Source organism: Solea solea, chromosome 11 (assembly GCF_958295425.1).
Source record: "Solea solea chromosome 11, fSolSol10.1, whole genome shotgun sequence".
In the NCBI taxonomy this organism is placed as follows: Eukaryota; Metazoa; Chordata; class Actinopteri; order Pleuronectiformes; family Soleidae; genus Solea; species Solea solea.
In genome coordinates this window covers 18,231,354-18,256,837 of record NC_081144.1, presented here as the reverse complement: position 1 = coordinate 18,256,837, position 25,484 = coordinate 18,231,354, and the positions used below count along the sequence as shown (strand labels likewise).

The 25,484-nt window shown below is 40.0% G+C and overlaps 1 protein-coding gene across 3 annotated transcripts in view; it reads right to left on the bottom strand.

The window, feature by feature from the left end:
* Positions 1 to 25,484, bottom strand: part of nphp4 (nephronophthisis 4) — a 139,630-nt gene that overhangs the window by 44,878 nt on the left and 69,268 nt on the right. For all 3 annotated transcript variants that reach the window (XM_058642834.1, XM_058642833.1, XM_058642835.1), the window contains exons 10-15: positions 20,805 to 21,023; positions 20,180 to 20,321; positions 16,666 to 16,715; positions 8,264 to 8,401; positions 5,717 to 5,874; positions 3,405 to 3,596 (exon numbers count right to left, since the gene is read on the bottom strand). In XM_058642834.1, the coding sequence (XP_058498817.1) occupies positions 3,405 to 3,596; positions 5,717 to 5,874; positions 8,264 to 8,401; positions 16,666 to 16,715; positions 20,180 to 20,321; positions 20,805 to 21,023 (899 nt within the window). The remainder of the gene's footprint in view (positions 1 to 3,404; positions 3,597 to 5,716; positions 5,875 to 8,263; positions 8,402 to 16,665; positions 16,716 to 20,179; positions 20,322 to 20,804; positions 21,024 to 25,484) is intronic.

Below are 25,484 nucleotides of genomic sequence, written 5' to 3'. Positions count from 1 at the left end.
GGTACTGAATTTCACGAAGGTAGCTCAGCGGTAGAGCGAGTCGTCTTTCACCTCCAAGGTTTATGGGTTCGATTCTTGGCTCCGCTAATCTACATGCCGACGGGTCCTTAGGCAAGACACTTAACCCCACGTCGCTCCTGATGGCTGTGCCAGCAGCGTGTGAACGACTTTGAAAGACGAGTGATAGAAAATGCACTGCACATAGATGCACTGTGAGTGAATGGGTGAATGGCAAAAATGTAGTGGAAAGTGGCTTTGAGTGGTCATCAAGGCTAGAAAAGTGCTATGTAAATACAGGCCATTTTACCATAGCATTTACCAGACCATTTACTAGAAAAAATTATGACAAAACAAAAACAACATGTCACTCTAAGAGACATAAACTAAGGGTTTTACATAGTTTTTCACTCATATCTGACATGTTTATGACTTACTAACCTTTAGAAGGACAGACAGCTGCAGCATTAACAATTTTTAACGTTTTTTGGCCTGGAACAACATTTTCATGTACGTACAGAATCAAGAGTGGCCAGCACTTAAAGCAAACTCTACAAAACTACAAAATACAAATTGGGAACTCTAAATATTGATACAAAAGGTAAAGGAAAGTTTACATCTGTGATACAAATTACGATATGGGAAATATTGTCCTGTTATTGGCGATTTAAATCAACAGGTTTTTTCTTGAGGTGAACACACAGGGAAGGCTTTAGATGTAAAACTGAAAGCAGATCTATTCACACAGCGCCGAGGTGAGCATTTGGCGTCACAGCAAGCGAATCTAGAGAGTTGAGGCGGCTGCACGGGAAATGGCAGCAGGCCAGATCAGTCTATGATAAACACGACATATGTGAATTGGGTGTATCAAACTGCTGACAGTACTGATGACAAGATAGGACACAAAGAGTGGTGTGTTTTGTGCCCATCCATCAGAAGCCCCCCTCCCCTGTCAGCCCCTGACAAAGAGGATGCTGGCTCCAGGGTTTTTGTGATGGGCCAGTGACGGGAAATGGGTTTAGATGTGATTGTGTGTGTGTGTGTGTGTGTGTGTGTGTGTGTATTTACATGACATGAGAGTAAAGAATGAGAGGAAAGAGACTCCATGCCAAGTTTAAGTGCATTGCAGTATTGCCTGCAGTTAAAAGTCACATCCACACTTCAGTGGAGTTTGTCTGTGGCCATCAAACAAAACACATAAATATGATATATGTATTCTCGTTTGCAGTTACAGTGGCATGATAAGATGTGATTTGATCTCAACTTAAGTCAGAATAATAGAGAAACAACATGCTTAAGCTACTACCGGAGTATATACTTTCATTTCTTTATTGAATTGATCTATTTTCTCATCTATTTGATTCTATTTTCATTTACGGACTTTAGTGGATACACCTTATTCACACTACTTTTTGAGGGGGAAGAAGTGATCCACTGACTTAATAACTGGTTGAAATCTCCTTTGACAGTGATATACTCAAACAAGTGCTTCCAGAAGCTGTAAATGAAAACTGCACAAAATGTTCGGGTGGAATAAGAGCTGGATGATTTGGGTAAAATGCGTAATTAGCGACTGATCCCACATACACTGCCTGGTCAATAAAAAAAGTCGCCACCTAAAAAAAGGGTCAAATGGTTGGACCGCCTTTAGCTTTGATTACGGCACTCATTCACTGTTGCATTGTTTCCATAAGCTACTGCAATGTCACAAGATTTATTTCCGTCCAGTGTTGCATTCATTTTTCACCAAGATCTTGTATTGCGATACAACTTTTTTTAAATCAAGATACAGAACAATATTCACTGTGTTACATTTAGTTTAAAGCCATTCCGCAGTGCGTTTACTTAAGACATTTAGGGTCATTGTCCTGCCGCATCACTGAATTCAGATGACATTATCTGATTACATATTCTGAGTTTGTTTTCCTCTCAGTGGTGTTTAGCAGTCCAAAGCCGGAGGCAGCCTTACATTATAGTCCTCTGCCCACCATGCATCACTGTTGTGAGGATGTGTTCCAGTTATTATGCAGTTCCCTTTTTACCGGAGCTTCTGTTGCACTAGGAGTCACCTTAGCTGGAATAGAAATTGTAGGACGAGCAGCTACAGAGCTGAATCTTTCTCACTTTTAAAGACGATTTGTCCAGGTAGCGCTGGCCGAGTGCTACCTGGACAAATCGTAGCGCTGGTCTACTTTGGTTAGACCTCTGGGGGGGCGTGGATACTCTCCAGGGGGGGCACGAGTTCTGTTTTTTTTTTTTAAAGTCCTAACTAAAGTTTAGCAGGCGGAACTTTTGGTCTCGCTGTAAGCTGGACTCATTTAAGTGACGTACCACAACAAAACCTACACTGGTGACAACGGTACCCTGATTCACGACAACCAAAATCCAAGACCAGAAAATGCCACCAAAGACCTCCCTGTGTGTTGGCAGAGGACCGCATTTGTTTTGTTAAAACAAAAAAATTAATTGCACAGCAAATGATTGATATTTGTAAAGTATTCTTTGTTATCCAAATGTATTTATTGTTTAAAAAAATGACGCTATTATAGTTATAATTGCACATTTCATATTTTTATTTGAAAATTTCTCACAAAGCAATATTGAGGTTATTTGTATCGCTAAAGCAAAAATATCGCGGGGCCCCCGGAAAATTTCTTCCTCCAAAGGGGGGCCCAACAGAAAAAGTTTGGGAACCACTGGGTTAGACTGACTTAACTCCAGATTTAAACTCTTGACCCAAGGTTTATATATTGTGCCTACAGTCCACAGTGTGGATGATTGACATAACGGTTTGTGTTTTACTTGTTAATATAGAACGTGGTTAATTCATTGAACGTATTGTGCCATTTTAATGTACAGTTTTTTGTTATGAATGCAGTTGAAAGCATCCCCATGTTGCAAAAACTGGAGTTGCACGTATAAGACACTCGCACGAGATTGGATTTGTGATGACATGATAACCTTTTTGTTTACCTGAGCGTCACTTCTTGTTGTGTTAAGAATAGCGTGTGCTTCCTTACGGTAATTTAGAGGTAGTTAAACCGCCCAATGGGTCGCTTAACAGGCTTCAAACTTGGTGATTGACTTAGTAAGGCCACCATTTTGTGCAGTGACGACGAAGGTTCACTCAGCTTTTCTTGCCACTGTAAACGGAAGTGTTTGGGTGTATAGTAAAATGGTTAAAGTCAAAAACTGACCTCTTTCAGTTTCAATATGAAATTTACAATCCGGTGACATGAATAATCATATTTACAGTAACACTTGGGTTGTAAATAACCCCATGAAAGCATACAGGCCAAATCTGATCACTCTTTTTACCTGAAAATACACTGTGCACAACATCACAACATCATCTGCTGTTATCAGTCAATATTTACACTCATGTGACCCAGCACTGCATGCCTCACCTGCTAAATGCCAGGAACTGGAAGACCAGCAAGTTGCCCTGGAGAGTGTCTGTTTCTTCACGCTGGGGGTCAAAGGGCATTGGCTCCGTGGGGTCCAGAACTTCCGCCACCTCCCCGTTACAGCTGACAATGTCAGGGAAGCCAGCAGAGTAGAGGGAGCCCAATGAGCTCCTGGCTCTGACTGAGGAGGGTCTACAGGAGAAGGCTGAAGTTAAAGTCATTTATCAAGCAACAAAAATGATGCTTTATAAGTAGGCGGAGGAGATGAGTTAAGACACGTTCAAATGTTTGAATCAAAGTAAAAACAACCCTATGCTGTTTTATCATTTGAGATCCAGCGCAATTAATCTCGGATCCGTTTCATTCTGTCTCAAGATGTTAACCTTTGGGGGGAAAAGTTCCAAATAACTCTCTTCATGCCATCTAGTTGAACTTGAATTCCAATATCCAGATGGACGTCACAAAAAAAGAAGTGAAACACTGATTATGCAGCATGAGGACAGCAGTCAGATTTGTTAAGCAGCAGCATCACAAGAGAGAGGGAGAGAAAATGGGTGCCAAAGTGCTCCCTTAGGATCTTCTAGTGTAATTGGCATTTACCTCTAATCATGGTGGCCACCTGTTTCTCTGCAACTATGGAAACATTCTTAACTTATATTTCCAACACTGACACCAAACACTGTGGTATGATAAACACGGGGCACAGATGGCGGGCATGCATGGAAAAGAAAAAAAGATATTTGGGCTTATCATCATAATAATTACATATAACGTTGCGAAAGTAAACAGTCGATCACCCGCCGTCACATTTTGTGACAGAATGGAGCCTTGATCAAACGAATTTGCTGCAATGTCACGCTTCCCCTTTCTTCCTAAACGCTAATAGTTACGGCTTAATTGAGTGCCAGTCAATTAATATTCAAGTCGTCATTTTTAGTTCAAAAAGGGCTCAATCAGATATGCACAGCAACTTCAATTAAACTCCTTTAGACTTCACTGTTCTTCTCAAAGAAGTGGGTCATTCCACACTAAACAAAGTCAAAAAGTTATTGTGGCTGTGAGTGGAGAGGCAGAGATGTTTCAGTCCACTGAACTGAGCAACGCTGCGTCTGGATCCAATCTCTGGGATTGTTTCGGTGCCAGATGCTTATTCTGACTTATGATGACTCTCTGTACTAGTGCAATGCCTTGTTTCTGAGTTACTGGGGCCCATCATTTGCACAGTGTACATTCCCATTCTGCTTCGCACCTCGGCAGACCTGGCCGCATTTCCACTGCCATTATGATATCCTCTCCAATCTCCATTATGTGCTGCATGTAAATTGGGAGCTTATTTCATTGAGGGTGCTTCACTGAATCGAATCCAAACGCTGGATTTAAAAATGAAATTTCACACAAACAAACAATGCTGAGACCATTAGCTAAAGTGGAATGTATAGGCTGACAGAACGACGGGCTCAGAGCTTTTTTACTCACAGCGCTTCTATACCTCACAGTGCAGAAATGCTGCCAATTAGCGAGCCAATCGATATCGCTCTGTAGAGAGCAAGACAGTCACGTATTGTGAAGAGAGGCCGGAGATACCAGACCTGATAAGAGCAACAAGTAAAAGGATGTTGAAAGTAGCTTCGTTAAATAATGTCTCCTGTCAACTGTGTGAAACACTTCTAGCACACCGGAATATGTATCGCAACTGAGATTTGATTTGCCAACGAATTTAAGCTTCAGTTGAATACTTACTGTTATAAATTTAGGAGGAGCATCGCCACATGAGATGCCATCAAAAATAGCAACTATGACACTCTAAAACAAGGCTAAGAGCTTGAAGATAGGAATAATTCCTACCTTTTATGTACTACATTGATGACAGGAAACAAGGTAAACTACTAAAATATTCGTAGCACACAGATTTTCACAAGACAGTGTTCAGCTGATGGCTTTTCAAGGTTAACCATCAGGAACATCTATCATTATATTGGCCAGTGCTTAAGGCTGAGCAACAGCTGGCCTCTTTATTGGAATTCAAATTACACAGCTGATGCCAACACCCAACATGCATGGAGTGGTGTTTCCCTTTTTCCTCACAGAGGTCCAGGGATGAAAACAGTCCTAGATACTGGATTTAGTTTAGTTTATGCAAATAATTAACAATAACATGATGATGAGACAATTTTCTCCTTTTTTGGGGGGATTTTAACAGCGTGGAAGCTTCAACAAAAACTGTCAGTAATAATTTATACAACATTAAAGCCTCTTGACCTTTGAGGACAGACAATTGTTCATGTCTGAAGAAGACAACAGGAAGCACTCACCTGGGCACGTGCATCCCCACAGTGATGACAGGGGCATGGATAGGTGTAAAGGGAAGCTCCTGAAGCTGTTCTCCTTCTTTCTGACTTGAAGACGACACATCACCTTCCCGCTGAAGGTCCATTTCCAAGTGGGCGATGTTGCTGACAGCTGAGCAGGCCTGGAACAAGGAAATGATCAGTCACAATTGGATAAATAATCTACAATTAAGTTTATTGTTCATTTTCTTCCATTTTCCTTTGGCTTTCTACTTCATTATATGATATTTGGGAAATGTAAAACAAACAGCTAAAGCCTGTGGATACAGTCGTCAGGTTTTCTTTGAAACTTTCTGTGGTAAACATTAATCCGTCTTCATTGTCACTGACACGCACTCACACATAGCTGGAAGGGTGCTAATTGTGCAATTTCTCAGTCAAGTAGTCTTTATTCTGGTCTTTGATACATGTGAACGCTTCAGCTGGCCAATCATGCTTGGTCGTACATTATTGAGTGTTCCATCAAACACGGTGGTAATGACCTCATCCAATGTCACTGTGCTTGTATGACTACAACACACATCTATGCTCCCTCTCTGATCAAGCTGCTTGTGGTATAATAACCTAAACGTATGCTGTGAACATGAATAACTGCCTTTTATAGGTAGCTGTGTTCAGGTCATGGACAAGGACAAAATAAGGGTTAACCAATACACATTTAGTGAAATGACATAATGACATGCAAAGAGAATGCCATTGAAACTCACTTAGAGGATCATAACTGAAAATAAATGGCAGGCAGATATAATAAATAATACATGAACATAAAGTGTTGTTTTTTTCAGTGAGACCACATAGTATGACAAGGAGCTTTCTACAATATCAGATGCAGAATTATAATCTATGATTATGACTGAAATAAAGACGTACTAGAAAATGTTATATACAATAAAAGACTTAGAGCAACGTTTATTTGCATGAGATGTAGCATGAAAAGGACAACATTCACCTCATATACATGTATGGTAAGAAAAAAAAAAAAGGTTTAGTGCACCATCCACAGCTATAGCATCTGAAAGAACTGAAACCATTTACAGATGCCACATAAATCCATACACTGTTCAAATGGCAGCAATATGTTGTTATGATGATGTGTTTTCTACATCAAAGATAGTGCAAATCATCTAAGAAGGTGAAAACTGACTTTGATACACAGAAAACGATTCAGGGTTAATCCAAGGATTGCAGCTTTATGATTGTCTCTGTATTCTGAGAGGCTTTTTTTTTTTACTGCACAGCATGGTGATTCCCAAATATATGAGTCTTTGTGGTTGAAAATTGTCTACATTAGCGAAGACAAGGTGGCTTTCAAAGGCATAATGTCTCTGTCTGCTAATTCCCAGCAGCAAACACCTACAGCTGGAGGAGTGGATCAGATACCCACACATCATTTCAGGAAATTATTCAGCACAGTTATTAAAATCAGCACAGTAAAGCTGACTTTCACTTTCCTGCTATCCCCTGGCAGCAATGACAGAACTTTGTTCAGATGCATAAAGCTTGTTAGCAAGTAGAGTCAGCCAGATATCTTCTCAGATATGATTCCTATTACCACTTCAATGTGTCTTTATGGGGATCTATTTGATAAAATAAGCATTTGCTAAATTTGCCTACATTTATTTTGACCCCCCTGGAGTGCTTTGATGTCATCTGGAGTTGCAGGGATTAGAAAAGGCCACTATAATCACCTACATTTACCTAAACCGCTGCTGTGACCCCCTAAAAGGCCATGTATTATACTTGAAAGTAGATAATGATACAGAAATACAGTAGTTAAATGTGGAAAACACAGGGTAAATCATTAATATATGTAGTCATGGACAAGGTAGATTAAACATGTTTTACCAGAGGGCAAAACACAAGGTTATGCAGCAAACTGAATGCAACAAGAAAATTTAAGTTCTATTTTCAGTGAGAGACGAGTAAAAGAATAATGTTATACTTAAACTCCAGCAGCAGCTTCAGTAGCCTCTCAGACAAAAGCTGTCAGTATCTATGTTTGTGGTTTTCACTCATAGGTTACGTTCAGGGCCGAATTGTGGATGACATCTCCAATTTTGGGGACCGAGGCAGTGTGGTGACAAAAAAGCTGATTTACAGGTGAGTGGTTGGGTTTGGGTTAGTCACTGTGGCATGCGACTGTGTGCGAGGCCATACTTTGGTTCAAAGACTTCGGCTAAGTAATGCATTATTACAGTTAGAGTCATAATACAGAAAGACAAGAATGTGTGCGATGGGTGCAAGTGAACTTAAGTTGATTGACTCATAGGGGATGTTTAAAGGCATCTGTTCCATATTTTTGCATTATTTGTATCTTCCGGAGTATACTGTTTACTTACTTTTCCATTTGCCGATACACTCTTGAAGATACAATGACCTGGGTGACTGAGAGTCTCCGCAGACACTTTATTCCAGTGTGTACATTGTCTTCAGTGCACCTATGACTCCTGTTTTTGTGAGTAACGTGGAAGGGTGTGTGTGTGTCTGTGTGTACGGGGGTGGGAATCTTACGACATGTGACAGCTGGTGGGCTGATGCCAACGGGGAAGGATGGAGCGCAGAAGGAAATGACTGTTGCCACGGCAACGCCGAGCTGGAGTGGCTGATAGTCGGGTAACGTGATGAAGCTGCCAGCTGAGACAGTGAGAGCTGCAGAGAAACAATACAAATGACTCGCTGTTATTATTATGATTATGAACAACAGGGCCCAGGAATACACTTTACACCAGAGAGACATATGCGTCGTCTCAGTTGACAACAGCAACAGAACATTACACTGCCTTGGCAGCCCTTCTTACTCCACCCACAATCCTTTAGCGCTGTCATCCCCCGTGAGGAATTCTGAATGCAAACAAAATGGAATGTTGCTCTGTTTGTTGCTGTTGCTCTTTACAGTTGTCATAAGGGCCATGCATTGGTGGTAGCAACAGGTACACAACTACTAATAGTGCACATCTATCAACAGTAAAACACAATCAGCAGAACAGCATGGCTCCTTTGCCTCAGCATGATAGAAAACAAGAGATACAAGTCATTCAGCTTCACATGTACACTGAGAGAGACCAGAGGTTTGATACTCTAATATAGCATCAGTCCTTTGAGCAAGTGGTTCATAACGTCTACATTCACTCTGTCAAAGTCAGCTGGACAGCTATTGTCAACAGCTGACACCTGAGGAAAACGACCTGAAATTAACTGAATTTAAAAAGAGAAATTCTCTTTCAATTCTTCCAATCCACATAATTTCCTGCCTTTTATCCAGAGTGGTTTTGATTACCAGAGGAAGCAAAGAAAGTAGGAGCTTAGGTATTTTTTATGGCCTTCCAGGCTCAAGATACTTTCCCCCCTCTGGCATGCACATGCCCCAAGTTTTGAAATTTTCGCTCTCTACTCACTGCAAATCCGAGCATTTTTAGGACGCTTTCACCTTGCCAAGAAGCCCAGAAATCTATTCTGGGCTTTTAATTATATCTCATCTAACATAATCTGACATTCTCAACAAAGGTCTATTTATTTTTAATTCATGCATCCATCCATCTTCTACCGCTGTATCCTCCACATGAGGGTCACGTGCCAATCACAGCCGACATAGGTGGGGTTCACCCTGGACACATCGCCAGTCCATCACAGGGACATAGAGACAAACAACCATCCACTCTCACACCTATGGTCAATTTAGGGTGTCCACTTTACTTAATCCCCATATTGCATGTTTTTGGACTGGGGGAGGAAACCAGAGAACTCGGAGAAAACCCATGCACACATGGGGAGAACATGCAAACTCCATTTCCACTTCTTCTGCTGCAAAGAGTGCTAACCACTACACCAACTGTGTGGCCATTTATTTTGTAAAACATAAATTAAAAAAAGGTATGTCCCTTTCCACAAAGTGAAACCAAAGAAGTATTTTAGGGGTTGGGTTTTTTGTTTCAGCCTGATGCTTTGGCACTTATTATTACAAAGAAACTGGACATACTGCTTCCCCTGCAGGAACGTTGGATGACACGGATGACACGGTATGATCAATCTAAATTTGTGTTTAAGGCTGAGAAACAAAGCTTTGGTCTTTAAAACAAAATTATTGGACTACTTGTGGCCCATGGTCCTAAATAATCAGATTGTGTGTTTCAGTTGGACTCATCCACTAATCTGTAACTGTTATTGAATCTGCGGCAGTCAAAACAAATGGCTCTCTGGGATCAATAGTGATACTGCATTGAACCATACTGAGCGGTAAAAGGGATGATGTTCACTTACCCATTGATCCTTCAGACACACATATTCCAATACTCCATATCAATCATTAAAAATGTATATCTTCATGTCTGCACTTGGCAAAAGTATGGACTCAGGCCAAATCATAATCTTAACGCCTTAAAATACAGTTTTAATTTAATATTTGACAAATAAACAGATGCCGATACCTTTATCTGACAAATGAAGGTGAGCTAACAGGTTTCAAAACTTCAAAATTAACACGCAGTCACAATTACATTGGCATTTTCTCCATTTGTCAAAACCACGATCTGTCCCATGGAAACACAAGTTTTATAGCTGACCCAACCATGAGCTGTTTGGATGGCTTACAAATAAAAATGTCCTAAAGTCAAGAACTCTTCACTCTAAAGTCAAGACCAGCGGGCTCTTAAAAGCACTTTTTTACAACCATCGTTAAGCCAGTTCATGTTTTACACATAATGTATACACATATACATAAGCACACACAATTTCACATTGAGTCACTGCGTTTGACACCCGGAGGTGTGAAAAACACCAGACTCTCTCTGCATGTGAGGACCCCTCTCTTGCTCTCTTTTACTTAAAGACATGCATTGACTTCCATTCCTTGGGACAACCAAAAATAACACTTTATCTCTAACCTTAGCCACAACCAGTGAATGCCTCACCCTGTCTCTCACCTAACCACAACTCAAATCTAAGCCCTTAAACACACTAAGAAAGGCAGTTAGTTGTGAAATCGCTGTGGCTGCCAATGTTCTTAACTCAGCCTGTTTGCCCTGATGATGTGTCCAAAGCATTGGATATAGGAACTTTTACAGTACACTCACAAACAACTCAACTCATTTCCGAGTTTGAGGTTTAATATAATGTCATAGGGTGGAGTCAAGAAACCAAGGAAGGGTGGAGGGGGATGCAGTGAGAGAGGTGGAGGAACTCATGGAATGAAATACTGAGAATTAAAAGTGACATAAGGATGAGTGATAGTTGTGTGTCAGTGAGATCATTGAAAATGACATTTAAAGACACGCAGGATACAATAAACATGAGAAATAGCAGAGAAATTTAAATGGAGCACAGTAGGGTTATATATCAATGTTTTAGTTATTATGCGTTGTACATAGTAGTGGGACACCTGACACCTCTTTCCACTGCTCACTTGTCACCAGATTAGTTTCCTGTCCCTGCTTTACCAGCAGTGAACCCCTTTAAATAGTCAGCTTTTGCTCTAGTCTAGTGCTTGATGGTCTTGTTGCACTTCAGCATTTTTCTTACACTGCTTTTCCATGTGGGACACTTGCTAGTGTTTAAGCTCGAGCTTTGCTTCTGCTCTTGCCTCGTTCCTGTTCGTGACTGATTATGATACATTGGACTGTGAGTAGAGATAACACCTGTTATCTCAACAACACGCCGTGCCCTCTGCATCTAAAATCTAAAATATCTGCCAGCATCGTCACATTCGTAGCACTGAACAAGATGTTTTGCAGCAAGCATGATAATCTGTCCATCTTAAAGATCCACTGAGTAAGATTTGGAAAAAAGTAATTATGCTTAATAGTTATAGTAGCGGGTCATCTTCATGCAGACTGCCATGTTGGACTAGAGTTTTAATAATAATTGGTAGTAAGATTAAATGGTGCAGCTACTTTTAAGCAGAAAACATGTCAACCAGTTGAAACCAGAAATGATCAGGTCCGGTCCTCTCACAAATGTAATGTTGTATAATGTCAGCAGAGTCACTCTGCCATATGATTATGTATGTTTCTCTTTTTGTTTTGATATTATTTTTTATACAGTTTTTTTTTTGTTTGTTTTTTACTTAACACATTGTGGGTCGGATGGGTTTGGTTCATAACAGCATGGTAGCAGTCTAACGGCACCTTTGGTGCGTGCCTTTGTGTTACTGACATTTGGCTTCACCTTCCTGTGCTGCCATTGTCTGTATATGTTTGGACGCAATTGAATAAAAAAAATTTGTGAAAGGAAAATGCTCAACATACCCATCTATCCATCCATCTTGCTCACATTCACAGCTCGAGTCAGAGTCTCCAAGTAACCTAACTTTAATCTGCATGTCTTTGGACTGTGGCAGGAAGATGGACTATGTGGAGAAACTGCAATATGAAGAAAGACAGTTTTGCTATGAAGCACCACGGCTAACCACCACACAGCTGTGTACAGTGGCTCTGCAGGCAGCATCACTTCTGTGATGTAGCAAGTATTGAACGGAACTAACTCTACATTCACCTCAACGGTAGAATACAAGACTTTTAATGAGTATTATCGTGACCTCTACTTGATATTTGAAGTGATGTTTAGAATGTTTATCATATAGATCTGGATATTTTTGCTTGTTCTTATCACACACACCGAGGTGCCATTACACGTCTACATCATCTGAAACCACACTGCCCCCATTGATCTGGCAACATTCAAATGCAACACTACAGTTTCCATTTAGACAAGACTACCCCTACAACGCCACCACGCCGGCATAATTATTAGTTTTGATATTATTATAATTTGATTCATTGCGCTAAAGCATTTCTGCCAACTCGATGTTTCCCAGCAAATGATTGTGAAGTATTTCTTTGCCCCCATTAATCACGGGGAGCAGTCGTGGTGGCGCTGTAACCTCCAAGGACCAATTATCACACAACACATAAACCTATTGTAATTTCAGAGAAATCAATTTAACACAAAAATTGATTTTTCTTTCTTAGCTTGCGTCAATATTTTACATAACGAAGCATTCACTTTATCGCATGGAAATAAGTTTCAGTTAAACGGTGATAACTACAATGACATTTGCTCAGTGTTGGCACTAAAACAGAGCGCTAAAACGTATGTTGAATTATAGCTCAGAAATACAGCGTCATCTCCTGTTTGAAAAAACATATGATACACAGTGCAACAATAACAAAGACTGTCAGATTGAGCCAGTGCCAGCTGCCAAACAAACCTTTGCCAGCAACAAAATAAAACATGGCCTCACCTCTGGCCCACGGACTACAAGACCTCTCGGGTCGACACAACACGGGCACAACCCTGAAATATGAGCCCAGCTCTGTGCAAGTAATCATCATGTACATGGGCAAACAAACTCAGCTGCTCTCCAAAATGTTGACTATAAATAGCACCGGATCCTCAGCATTCTGCACGGAGGCAAGCCGAGAGTGTCAAGGATCAATAATTTATGCGAGAAGGAGAAAGTTGTCAGATCCAACAATGGCTACAAACAGAGCCAGAGCATACAGCTTGTTTACAGAGCCGTCTGGATGCCATTGATTAATCAGCGTCTGACAGCCATGATGAGCAGAGGAGATAAAAAAAAAAATTGTTGAACGGAGGGAAAATCATTTTATTCGGTAACAGTATATTTGGAACAAAGAGGAGACGGAGACATGGGGAGAAACAGAGAGCTGTTATATGTGGATTTTGCATTAACGCTGGAGTTGTGAAGGACTGAGCGGTGACTGCCAACAGCAGTGGCATGGCTTCACACACAGTTTTCCCTTTCACTTCTTTAAGCAAAATCTTGGATGACAGTCAACTGTATATCTATGGTGTGCACACCAAGCAGCCAAGGCGCTAATGACTGCTCACTCGTGTGTGTGTGTATGTACTGTATATCCAGGACAATTAAAGCAAACTTAAAAAATAAATAAATAAAAATGCAAAACAAACCTTTTGCCCAATGTTTATAACTACATATTCCGTGCATTCACCGTTCTTACTTACCATTCAGTGATAACAGATTTTATTCCCTCCCATAAAACTACACTCTACACATTTTATTGTTACAGCCAGTTCACAGTGGAGGAGTCAACTTAAATGCTTTACATTCACATTGAATGGAACAGCATAAGCACTGCCAAACTGCACTGTTGATCTGTTGCTTCACTGTGGTTGTGTTGCTGTAATTATGCAACGGTTTGAGCTATCGGAAAAAATTCAAACCGTTTCTGAAAGCTGAGAAATTGCCGGTCAAGGCAAATATGGTTATTACGGTAAAGACCGCAGAACTTTGTCGCCAGAGAGGAGAGAGTGGGAAGAACACCTGTACATAGTTTCCAGGTTTTGCACATTGAGAGACAAAGACTGGAAAAATGTTATTGTAAACATGTTTTATACTGTACAAATTTCAAATTTAACGTGCAAAAGTTTTTTTTTGTAGTAAATTGTAAATAACTGCTAGATATTGAAAGTTATTCTGGAAAAATGGGCAAAAGTACTCAGTTACAGGACATTTTGGTTAATGGTTAAAATAAGTTAGTAACATTTATCAACTCTTTTGTTTTGTTGTTGGCCATAACCAACACTGCTATACTCAGGTCTGACAGCTGCATGATAGCACCAAGTGTCAGGCCTGCCCAACATCAAGCATTCACGTGATGCTTACATGTGAGTGCAGAACCATTAATGGAGGCAATAATGCATTAATGTTGTAAAACACAAAACAAGAAGAATACCAATATTCTACCTGAATATTGGTAGATATGATGTAAGCAAATGTAGTAAAATGCAGAGGAAAGAATTGTGGGAATATTATAGACATCTCGACAAAAATTCAGAGGGAATGTCAGATTTTTTTTTTATATATGAATCGCCTGTTTGGTAGAGCAGATGATCAGGGAATTGCAGTGTGATAAAAGACTTTGTGCATGCACGAGTGTTAAATCCAGTTCAGCACCACCATCTACTAATCTCTTCCCCTAAGAGCTGTCCAGTATGACCACAGTCTCCTCTTGTTAGCCACTGGGAGCTCCCCGGTTGCCCTGGCTGCTTGATGGAAATGAGGGTAGATTTGTAAAGTTCATGGGTGCAACACTCCCAGTTCTCCCAGTCCCTGTTGGTTTAAATTTGAACCGCGTCAAAACCGACTTACACTGGCTGCTTTGGCTCACATTAAACAGAGTATAAGAGATAAGTTCCATGTTTTAACTGGATCGCAGTCAACTTCGAAGGTGACATTACTCCTAGTTCCGACGTCTGACTTCTGATGTAAATGGAATGTTCCATTAGCCAAAATGGAAACATGGCAATAAACAGAACACCGAATGTTACAAATGATCGACGTTGGTAGTTTTTGAGTCGGTCATCCTTGCTCACGTGGAATGTGATAGATGGATAATCACAGTGCAATTAAATGTACAGCAACTCCCAATGGAAAACCTCTGTCACATGAATAATGCCTCATGCTAATGTGACATTTAATCTGATTTGATGCAAATAAGAACGATTATGATGATTATGACTAGTTTTTCTATAGATTTGTGGAGTGGTGTGGTAGTTGAATGGTTGAGAATCTTTCTTCTTTAAGCAGAAATGTACCTTTTTAACACACAGGCACACACATAATTATATATTTTCCCCTTGCTGAGCCAGCAGCATGGATTTTCAGAGTAATTTCACTTTTTTTAAGAAATATTTTAGAATGTCTTGAGGTGAATTATATAAATATCCTGAATATCTAGGACAGATAATACTTTACCTTATTTTATTTATTTATTCTGACCTTTTCAAAGTTACAGATGGCCCAATAGTCTTTGTTGTCAAACTAAACAAAGCACAACTGTGGATTAGTCCAGATTTATGGTTTCTTTGGTCTAAGGAACAGTATGTACAGGGAACTGCAAAAGACTTCTCCTGATCCTGTCGTCAAAGCTGAAAACAATGCTGTCAGCTGTTAAACGGAATCCATTTGGATCCTTTATCTTTGACAAGTACAGACAAACAAGCAAATAATCATTTGCTTGTTTCTTCACTAGGGTCGCAACAGAGAATATTTTATAACGAAAGTCTGGCCAAACCACAGAGTTTATGTTTTTCCTTTGATTTGTTACCGTTCAACAGCACACAAGCACTGTTCAATTAGGCCTAAACCAGTCATTACCAGAGACTGGGTCTGATTTACAAGTGTTTAAAATGAAAAAAAAGTGGGTGCCCATATATACATTTTAGGAAAACCCTAGCCAATACTATAAAACATACAATAAAATAATTTTATATTTTGAAACTTCTTCTATGCTTGCAATTATTTTCACTTTTAATTTACACCTAATCAAAAGCTGAGAAATGAGCCTAAGGTCCAATTTGATCTGCTCCAAAGGTTTTATAAAAAAAATGTTGTTTACAGATGACACAGGCGGCTAGTTCAGAGCAACAAAAAAAAAAGGAAAGAAAAGAAAAACGTCTGGAGGACAATTTCATTCACTATGCAGCGCAAATATTTTTCTCAGGGAACCGTGGAGACGGAGCAAATGAGAGTGACACCAGATTTATGAGGTTGACAGAAACACAAGCTGCGCAAATAGACAACGGTTTGTCAGCCATAAAGACGTTATATGATGATATTATGTCAGAGGTTGTGTTTCCTGCTTGTTCTGCAGCTCCCGACTGGCCAAGAGGAACAAAGACAATCTATTAAGTGAAGATTTGAATGACAGACGGTTGGAAGAGGCGAGCGATTATCTACGGATGGTTACAGCAGTCGATGTGAGCGACACGTGGGTGAGGTAAGAGCTGCGCCATTGAGACCGTGACAACCACAGGCTTTAACCATAAAGGTACAAAAGGCATGGGAAATATAGACACAACTTTATGTCATAGAGCAGCAGCTGTTTTACGGCTTAGGGTTTAATTACAGTTGAGTAGGTAAAAAGTTGTCTTACCCCGGGGCCTTGAGGAGAAGCTGGAGGAGAACTTAGAATGCGTTTCTGACCTGAAAAACACACACAATCAAATGAAGATGCAGACAAAACAACAACATCATATCCATCTCGCTGAGTAATAACTCATTAAGTCTATCCCCTTCATGTGTTTTCCTGTTGAGGTCTTCATCTGCTCGTCCCTGCCTGTGTACAAACAGCCCCTGTTCAATATTCAACAAGCTCCATTAACAACATTATAATATGTTCCCCATGCTCTGCATACAGCACCTGCTGGAACTGCTCATTTGAATGAGTTGCCTTCAAACATTTGATAGATTATTAGTTTGGGAGTTCATTCTGAAAAGCCGTCTCTTCGTACTGCTTTTCTGTTGATTGGATTTGGAGTCTGTCGGCGTCCTGAGCAAAGAAGATACTGTGATTATATGTGCTTCAAATTAAATACTGCCACTGAACGCCAGGGCACCATAAGCTATTTAGAATTAGTAACAAATCTATCCAATTTCACACAGATCAGGAGGCAACGGTAGATTTGGATGTCACACTGAGTTTTAAGTCAAACAATGTTTCCCTGAGTTTTTGGTCCGTCGCCATGGTGATAGTGAAATGAAAGGCTTTCCAGTATCTCTTTGTCCTCATCTCCCACTCTCTCTCGCTCTCTGTGCTGGGCTGGACTGGCCTTTTGGAAATGACTTCAGTTGCCCCAGGGAGTCGTACTGTAGCTCCCATCTGTTCAGACTGCATGCAAACAGAGTGGACACAGTGCAGGACTGGCATCGCCACCACTACACACACACACACACACACACACACACACTGCCCCTGCACCCAGCCATTTTGATTTTAGGGCTTTCCATTCCATTCTCACTGCTTTACGTCGTAAGCTGGATGGAAGATGTGTGTCGCCCCATTAGTCAGAGCGAAATGCAACTGGTCGTTTATTTGTCATCAAACTTCACATGTACATTGGTTTATGCAATCACGTACACAAGCACGAGACATCGGGGATGGAGGACGTCAATATGTGAAGATGGCACATCATCAAATTTCATTCATGAGCACGTGAGAAGCAAGATAGTCTCTATATTTCCCTTCTCTCTATCTCATTGTGAGAGATAGAGAGTGGGCTGCAATGGTGATGCAAACAACAGGGGGATTCTGTGGCTAATTAATGATTAATGTAAATGCATGGACCCGGGGTGAAACTGGAAGTCACGTCGATGCCCATCATGAATAACTTAAATGTCCATTCTGAGAATGCGTCATTGGCAAAGTGTCCCGTTTCTTTCCAGTAAATTACTGATTCAAATGTTGTGAGAAGCACTGAGCTCTTCCCACATTGATAAGTACGCGTGCAGTAAAAAGAGAAGAACATAAATTACACTGGTCATTTTCACATTTGTCTAAATGTACTGTTGGCAATGGGATATACCACATTCTTATTGGTCAAAAAAAACAAACTGTTGATTCCCAGGTTTAAACAGGTTTTCCACCATAGGGGATCAACATAATGATGTACATAGATTTGTGTACATCATTCTCCACTGAACGGTAGCTTAAATCTGTGCGATCCTCACTGGAAACTTGGGTTTCTTTGTTTAAACACTTCTATTCCTTATTGCTTGAGATAAGTTGACAGTGTCATTAGGGGGCGAGTTTGACCACAATCCACTCCAAGGTCTTTCCGCTGTCACTAGGACGGAGCGGCTGTGTGTAGTGTTTACTACACTTTTAATCAACTGAATCAAAGACGGAGCAAACGAGAGGTGTGGGACTCAAGAGCAGACACCGACAGTGGCTCATAATTTATCTTTGGCTGTGTGTGAGAAGTGGAACATCGGTTTTAGGGGGATATTTTTTTTTGTTCGGATATAGTAGAACGGTCATGTTTGACTGGACAAAAAAAGAGAAAATAGAGATCCAGTTTTGAGAAAATTGGCAGCGAAATCTGGGGCATATATAGATTGGAGGAAATGATTGATTACGTTCACCTTAATCACTGCACTTATAAAAATCTTTTAATGTACTCTGACGCTGATGAGCTGATTAATATGACGTGCTGATTTTTGGCGACAGTGTTCATCTTGTGTAGTCAGCTCTGTGGAGCAGGAAGTTTGTGGAATACTGGAGAGATGTTAACAGTAACTACAATTATAGACTTAGCGACTAAAACAAAGAACAAAGGTTTGGGCAGACCTCTGCTAGTTAATAACACAGAATTCAGCAAATGAATTACCATGCTCCAGAAAGAAGAAGCTGTGGTATTGCTAAAAATAAAAAGAGCAATAACACTGCAAATACCTTATTCAGAGCCAGTCAGACAAAGTTTTATAGTAGTTTGACTTTGCTTTGACATAGATTCTGAAAGATAGCCAGGTCTAAAAAATACTAATTATCTGTACAAGTATTTACGTTTTAAAACATGTTTTATTTCAAATCCAATGTAAATGTTAAACGTGTTTTTTTAAGGCCAATGGTTCTTCCTTAGAGCAGATGTTCCCATGAGGACATAAAATATAATGGACAACCAAAGTCTACTCCTAACAATATTGGATCTTTTCCACTATTATACTACTACTATTCTACTCTAGTCTACTCAGTTTTGGTAACAGGCACGCCGTTTTCCATGACCATCATCATATACCTTCGCAATGTGGGCAGGGTGCTGCGCGAAACTGCTGTGACATCCTTTTAGACGTGACACAAACACAAACCAGTGACGGTCGAAGCGGTTGTTTTCGGTGTAACTCAATCATTAGAATCGGTTCATTGAAAAGATTTCTTCACAGAACCGTTCAGTACTTCCCGCATGACCGGAGCACAGACTCCATCTGACACAGTCACTGAACTGAAATACTACTCAACGGGTTGTGATTCGACTCACGGTCGCTGGCTTTCAGCTGTACTGTCGCTAAATACAGACTCCTCTGCTAAATATTGACATTTTAGACATTTCCTTTGCTAAATGTTGGAGATTTACGGAGGATTTCAGGATTAAAAAAAAAAAAAAAAAAAAACTTTTTAACTGAACTACTGTACAGTTCGGCATGTTTTGGTTTGATTCTTGTGTCGGACGTCGTGCTCATGACATATTTTAGTATTGGCTCAGCTCAGTTGGAACCTCGTTAGAGCAGGTACTAAAAGAAAACACCAGGTAACAGGTACTACCACTGATGGAAATCAAAAAAAATGTCAAGTTGAGCCGAGTGGTGCTAGAACTGCACAGTGGAAAAGTGCCGTATGAGTTTATCCCATTATTCCCCTTAGACCCAAATCAAGGAGTGTGCTAATCATACTGTACAGCGAGCAGGTGGTGCCACTGAGATAACGCTACAGAGGCGGGTGCTGCATTATATGCAAAGGACAGGTTAGTTTAATGCTCATTGCTTTGAACTGTGGCTGATTACTGCTGGGTGTTGCCACACCCACAAAAGTGTCTGGTCCCGCAAAACTGGGAGTCTAGAGTCTCTCACCTCTTTCTTAGAGGAGAACTCCCCACACGACTATCGTGATTTACCTTGTGAGGGTGATGAAGGTGATCTCCTCTCATGAGACGCCTGCTCCTGCTTTGTCCTCAGAGATGCCTTCGGGCTGGACGCCTTCCTCTCCAGACTCGACAACAGCCGAAAAGTTATCGTATCTCTCGCCTCCGAGACAGGCTGTCAAACATTTCAGAAACGCAAACGCAGTCAGAGGCTGAAAGGTTAATGTTCTGGACACAAGAACACAATTGCATTTGATAAGAGAGCAAACACAAGACAGAGACGTAGCAGTGACAGGCCGTTATTTCCAACTATCTGAGAAGTGTGAAAATTCACAGCTAAGGCGTGAACAGTTAAGTCCTCACAAGATGACGAATTTTGCACCCTTTAATTATTATTTTTTTATATACAGTCACTGAATAGATGTGACTTTCATACAGTTACTTGTCTGACAGCGTGATGCAAACTGTTGTAAAGATTAAAATAACTATTTCATTTGTCCATGAACCTACAGGTAACGTATAAGGGGCTTTTAATCACAGCTGTGATAAAGAACCACATACTGTTAACTTAAATAATTCAGAAAATGTGAAAGGAAAGGCGGCGAGAAAAAAAAAAAGAGAGAAAAAAAAACACCTTTCATTGAATTCTTTGTGTTACCTGAGCTGTGCCTGAAGCTGAGAGTGGCACGAGGCCCTGAGTCTTGGCAGACATCTCTGTGCTGTAGACCATGACCCCGAAAGGGTTTGGCTTCGCACCTCCTTGCAAAACAAGCTGTATCTCTTCCCCCTTCCAGTCAGTGGGCGACTGGAAGGGGCAAAAAATCCCCCAGCGGAGGCACTGTAAGAAGGCTGCTCTGGATGAGGAGGTGGCAGACAGCTGTGTGACAAATAAAAAAGAAGACAAGTACAGAGCACATTCAGACACCGACATCATTATTATTATTATTCTCACACGACTGGAAACAACCTGTGTTTTAATCACTGCATGACTCATTTGAAGATCATCAGTCTTGAAGCGACATATAACTCTTCTCTTGTCAAATTCAAGCCTTTAATCTATCACAGTGATTGTTATAAGACAAACACAATGAGAAAATAAAATGACAGCAATACAACAACAAAAAATAAACTTTTGTCTGCATGTTATGTGTGTGAATCCTAAAGGGTGCCATTGAAAATAATTACAGGTATATTTACAAAAAAAAATGGCTGATAAATTTAATGATTCAAAAATACCATTCAGTTTGATACTGTTTATTTGACTTCTCAGGCTTCTGTGAATAATGCTTCTGCTATATTTCCAGTTGATGATTTCATTGTGTCTGACTCTACATTCTTTGTTGTCACGCAAAATGGGGAGGATCAGCAGGTGTTATCCTGTTTTTAGTCTTGTTTCTCAGTCATCAGCACCTCAAAGGCAACATCAGTGTGTGTTATTTCTCCACTGTATATGTAAAGGATCAACGTCACACTCCGGGTCTTACATCAGACACAAATGTGATGTTACAGGGTGGACATAAAGGTTTGTGTTTTAGTGAAGGTAAGTGATTACTTTACACGCAAACAGTATACAACAGAAATGGTACATTTTTCATCAAGGTCATTCTATTTTCCAGATCATCCCCATTATCTGGAAACACTGGTGGTGCAGTTTGCAGCCTCATAACAAATGACCATGAGACAGTGGATTAGTTACTTCTAATATTCATACTAATTGATGACACAGTTATTGTTTTGTTTGTAATCTGCTGAACCTGTTTGTGTTAGAGGTTTCTCCCAAGGACAGAGGATCTAAGGACTAAGGGTATATACATATATATATACATATATCTGTACATATCTTTTTTTAATATTTATTATTGTTTTCTTTATATGTACATTTATATACTATTTTGTTAATACTATTTCTTGTTTACTTTTTGCTGGTATTCTTACAAAGTAAGAATTTCATTCTACAGGGAAATGTGTTTCTTTACTGTGCATTTGACAATAAACACTTTGAATTTTGAATCTAAGGACAGAGGGTCTATGGTCTGATGGTCTAAGGACAGAATGTCTAAGGTCAGATGGTCTAAGGACAGAGGGTGTCACTTGCTGTACAAACTGTAAAGCACTTTGAGGCTAATTGTACTTGTGATGTTGAGCTATATTAATAAAGTTGACTTGACTTAGTCAGACAATGGATTGAAGTGGGGTGTGCAGACTTTAATGATTTATTACATTTCTTCATTTGAACTAAGTTGTTAAGGCACTATAAACTACATAAACATGAACATAAGTTTATCAAAAAGCTTTGAAACTATGGTTCTGCAGTGAAGTTGCATATTAGCACAGGTAACATTTCTGTGTGCAGTCAAAACATAAAAGGGGCCTAAATACTAGGTCACGCATGCAGTTTAGAAGCAGTTGTGTGGTATTTGAACATGATTTACTATCAGTTCCACTGTGCTTCAACTTCAGGCATCCCAGGAGCACTTAAAAACCCCTTTGCTTTAAATCATCCACAGGGGACCCACAGCTTTTGCTGAATCGATTAATAAGCTGGTCAGCCTCCGACGATTGTAATCAATCATAGTTGGGACAGTAAAGAATACACAGGAGCCTGCTAGTCCACATTGTTTCAAGATAAAGTGGTGCCTACGATGATTTATACAATGCGTACAATCGCCCTGAGCACACTTTTTTTTTCACATGTAATACTATAATCCAATACTATAGATCATTATTCATATACTGTAGGAGTCTCTTTATTCTAAATGTCATGCAGTGCACATAGTGTGATACTGAAACAAACAAAAACTGCCTGTAGTCATATTGTGCAGATTGTGCCATCAGTGCTGTTGTTATATCATCATGACATCAGAACTCCACAGAACTTCACTCATCATTATGATCTAAATGATTTATCAAGATAAATGCATCAGTGGGAACATGTGACTGAGACCAATAACTATTGAGACTGACCCATACGCAGGAAAGAGTGATAGAGATTGAGGCAGTGCTGTGTTTTATGGTCTGTCTAGGAGTGAAACAGCAGCAGTAACACTGTCAGCCATGAGAAGTAGAGTTTGTTTCCCCCAGATTCAGACCAGACTTGAGACTCCAGACTCGGTTGTAGTTATCACCGTCCTTAGAATCCAAGGGCAAATCCCAGAAGGAAAAAAATAAATAAATGAATAAACTAATCATACTAAATAAAATCAAACATTCTGTGGACAAAAACAGATTTCCAGTAAGCTCCACAAGGATTATAGTTCCGTGATACATTTACTCTCTCCTCAGCCACCACAGCCCTTCAGTTTATGCCCACAGATGGACAGCTTACAGCAGATCACTGTCGGTGCTGCACTAGTCGCTCCCCAGGAGAATGAAAGTTGAAGATGCATATGACAACAGAAGGGAGGACAACAGTGATGCTGGACAGAACATTATCTGCAAGCACCTGATAAAACCAAAAAAGTCCTCCACTAGGAGTTGGCAGAGAGCTAGAAAAAGAGAAAGGAGGACAGCTAGGAAGAGTGACAGTATCTGAGAGGTAAAACAGGTCTGCCAATGCCTCTTAAAATGACAAAATCCAGCATTCATAGGACTGTGTGTTCTGATCCGTCACTCAGATGTTTAAGATTTGGTGTCACAAAAACTTTTTTATTTCAAGCTTTTTTCATTTTATTTATCAGGACAGTGTACAATTACATGATGCGTAAAACAGCAGAGATGCTTGTACCAGACTGTAGCTTAGTAGCTAATTTCCATCTGTAGTCCTAAGGGGGAGGGGTCAAAGTGCAAGCTATATATAGTGCAAGTTAATACACCATTCAAATACATTATCTAGACATCAAACCTACAGCATACATACAGCATACGTACTGGCTATGCAATGACTGTTTGGTTGGATTTAATTGGTGAAGGGAGGGGAAAAAGATGAAACATGTAGAGCAAAGAGCAACTGCTGGCAATTAAAGCTGCAGTACGTGCCATTTTATTATTTATGTTGTTGATCTCATGATTCTGCCTCAATGTGGTAGTCGTGTACAGAAATATTGTAACCTTACGCTGAATGATTTTATGAAACGTTTTGTGCTGTTTCGATTTATTTGGGCAATTTTCCTGTTGCCTCCGTCTGTCTTGAGATAAAATACCGTCTTGGATTTTCTGGTGTTTTCAGTTTCAAAATGCAAAATTATTATGCATTATGCAAAATTACCTTGCCTTCCAGTTACCTTAGCAGCTAAACCCGAGGTCAAGTGTTGGGATACCTTAATGGAGTTGACATTCTGAACACCATGGCTAATAGAAAACTACAGCAGGGAGGGAGAGAACTAAAGGTGTCAAGGTTTTGGACTCCCTCTCTCTCTACATATATATATATATATATATATATATATATATATATATATATATATATATATATATATATATATATATATACACACATATATATACTGTATATATACATACAGTATATACATGTAAATGGCAGTAGTCTTCCATGTTGCAAGACTAACTTCTGTGTGAAGCCTCAAGATTCACACTGGTGGTCTTTTTACATTCTACGGTCAGCCTTCAGTTTTACAACAGCCACAACTACTGTATTGTAAAGTTGCACGATTGTTGTTTCCTTTGTCAGTATTTGTCTTCAACTTTTGATCTTGTTTGTAAAAAAAAGAATTCACCCCCAGTTTAAGCTTAACATATACAGTGCCCTGCTGGGAACCAAATCCTACCATTAAACAACTGTTATGTACATCTGAGAAGAAAGACCTCTCCAAAGCTTCAGACATTTCAAGCAGCCGCCCCAGATGCAGATCAATATTCCATTCCTCTCAAGACGGAGTTTGTTTCAGACTATAATTTTATCCCCAAGTAGCACAGACATTAACAGCGATTCCTATGAGCTGTTAATTCACAAATATATGGCAGTCTATATGGCAGTCATAAAACAGACAGACACCCCCCGCACCCCCACCCCCACTCCTTTGAGGCATTGCCTGATTTCCATCTCATGGGGCTTAATTAATAAGATGCTTTATATAATACATTAAATCAAACAAGTCTATTTTCAAAGTGATGATTTTGTAAAAACGATCCAACTACAGTGAAATCATTTTATGGCACGGGGAGTGGTCAGTAAAAACTTTGAGCCGATTGATCCAATATCCCCTTTGTCCTGGTTTGATTTTATTTTAATTCATTTTCTTTCTGGAAAGAGCAAAATGACTGTCTTCTAGCACATGACCTGACACTTGCTTTTTATATAAGAAAAATATTCAGTAGCAGAAATAGCGACTGAGCTGTGAGACAGCCAAGGGACCAGTCAGAGGCCATTTCCACAGGGATG